The sequence below is a fragment of the Seriola lalandi genome, unplaced genomic scaffold, assembly GCF_002814215.2.
Source record: "Seriola lalandi dorsalis isolate HSWRI2012SDOR001 ecotype SW California unplaced genomic scaffold, Sedor1 jcf7180002054773, whole genome shotgun sequence".
Taxonomy (NCBI): domain Eukaryota; kingdom Metazoa; phylum Chordata; class Actinopteri; order Carangiformes; family Carangidae; genus Seriola; species Seriola lalandi.
This window is the reverse complement of record NW_019525326.1, coordinates 141339-143122: the sequence shown is the minus strand read 5'-3', so window position 1 is coordinate 143122 and position 1784 is coordinate 141339. Positions and strand designations below refer to the sequence as shown.

At 39.0% G+C, this 1784-nt stretch overlaps 1 protein-coding gene across 1 annotated transcript; it reads left to right on the top strand.

The window, feature by feature from the left end:
* LOC111669108 (uncharacterized) lies at positions 1 to 1487 on the top strand. The gene is made up of 3 exons (XM_023425333.1): positions 1 to 409; positions 496 to 669; positions 756 to 1487. Exons 1-3 carry the CDS (start codon positions 1 to 3, stop codon positions 974 to 976), a joined length of 804 nt encoding a protein of 267 aa, XP_023281101.1. The 3' UTR covers positions 977 to 1487.
* Positions 1488 to 1784: the final 297 nt, after the last annotated feature.

The window sequence follows — 1784 nt, the reverse complement described above, 5'->3', positions numbered from 1 at the left end:
ATGGTCCTGTTCACATATGGAGACAAGCTGGCAGATAAATCTGTAGAGGAGCACATTGAGAGGGAGCCTGGTGCTCTACACTGGTTGGTAGACAAGTGTGAGAACAAGTACCATGTCATGAAAAATATGAAGAAAGCTAATATGAGTCAGGTCACCGAGCTGTTTGAAAAGATAGAGGAAATGGTGGCAGGGAACAATGGCCGACTCTTCTGCCCCAACATGAGGGATGTCCACCTGAGAATTGACGATAAGTTCAAGAGGAGGCAGGTCAAATATGTGCCGAGGCAACGACCGGAGAAGGAGTACAGGAGGAGAGAGCGGGAGCTGATGCTGGGCTTCAAGGAAAAACTGCTTGAGCTGCAAGCTGAGATCAGGGGAAGTGAGACCAGCACTAAACCCAAGTCACTGAGTGAGTATCACACTTTGATGAGGAGGACTTGTTTCTTCCATGATAATATAATTGTTTTAATCTTCTGTTTTGATTATCTTTGCTAGTTGGTGACACAAACAAATTAAAAATCCGGGGTATTGGTCAAAAGAAGAAGGATGGAAAGGAGAAGGAGGAAATCATAGATGCAAAAATCAGCCAGGAAATTGAAAACCTGGATAAAAGCATACTGAGATCCACAGTTGATCTTCAGAGCAGCATGGAAGCATTGTTTCCTGACTGTAAGTAAAAATTATAATATTATATCTGGCATTCACATTAAATCTGAGCACGAACATATCAAATTGTGTTTCTGTTTAATTCCCAGTGAAAGGAGAAAGTCCAGCACCGTCTGTTGCTGAGTCTTTACCAGGCAGGAGGAACTCCAACAGCAACTTTGACAAAGTCCTGGGTTGGCTGTCGACACTCCAGATCAGCACAAATGTAGAGAACAACCTGACCCTCAACTTCTCTCAGACGTCAGGCTATGGATCTGTGCTACCACATGACGACTTGGACTTCAACACAGAAGCTGATATTCTTCAATGAATAGTCTCAACAGACTGACATATAAGAAAATGCATTTTACGAGTGGGGAATTTGCACTCAGGGAATTTTTAGTGGTGTGAAAAAGTTGTAGGGTATGCTTTCAATAGTATGGAAGAATCGATATTATGAAATCATTATATAATACAGTACTCTGGGGCAGTGATGGACTTAAGGTCAGAAACCTACACCCCAGTATAGCTGCTCAGTGGCCATGAGATCAGACTGTGACTGTACTGTGCAGCTTCAGGTGTGAATGTGTGCAATTGTAAGAGAGTGAAGTAAAGTGTCCCAGTAAAATAGCATTTGTACTCAGCCGACCTGAGCTGATAAACGTTTAAGTTTTAGATAGAGATATATCAATGTAAAACACTATAAGATATACTGCACTTGTTGTATGATATAAGTGAATTCAATGCAACCTTATAAGCTTATATTGAAGAAGTGTTCTTACTATATAAGCTACACCATACAATGTAAATGTGATATTAAATATTCCAGTGATTAAACTAGATTTTGCTTATTGTTTTTCTTTAGGGCTTTAATATTCTACACTGTTTGAAATACTCTCTTCCCATTTTCATAAGGGTTTCAATAAAGCTGAGGGGAATTTAACTCTCAACACTTCTGGCACTTTATGACAGTTGAGTAAATAAGCTAATAAATAAGCACCTAATATATATATATATTTTTTTTGCAAATATGATTTTTATTGCTTCCTTCACAGACAGTAGTGCAATGTGTCTTCCTACAAATGAGTATTCACAAGGAACAGCATGTACAGATAAAATACAATTAAATGAAAAATGAT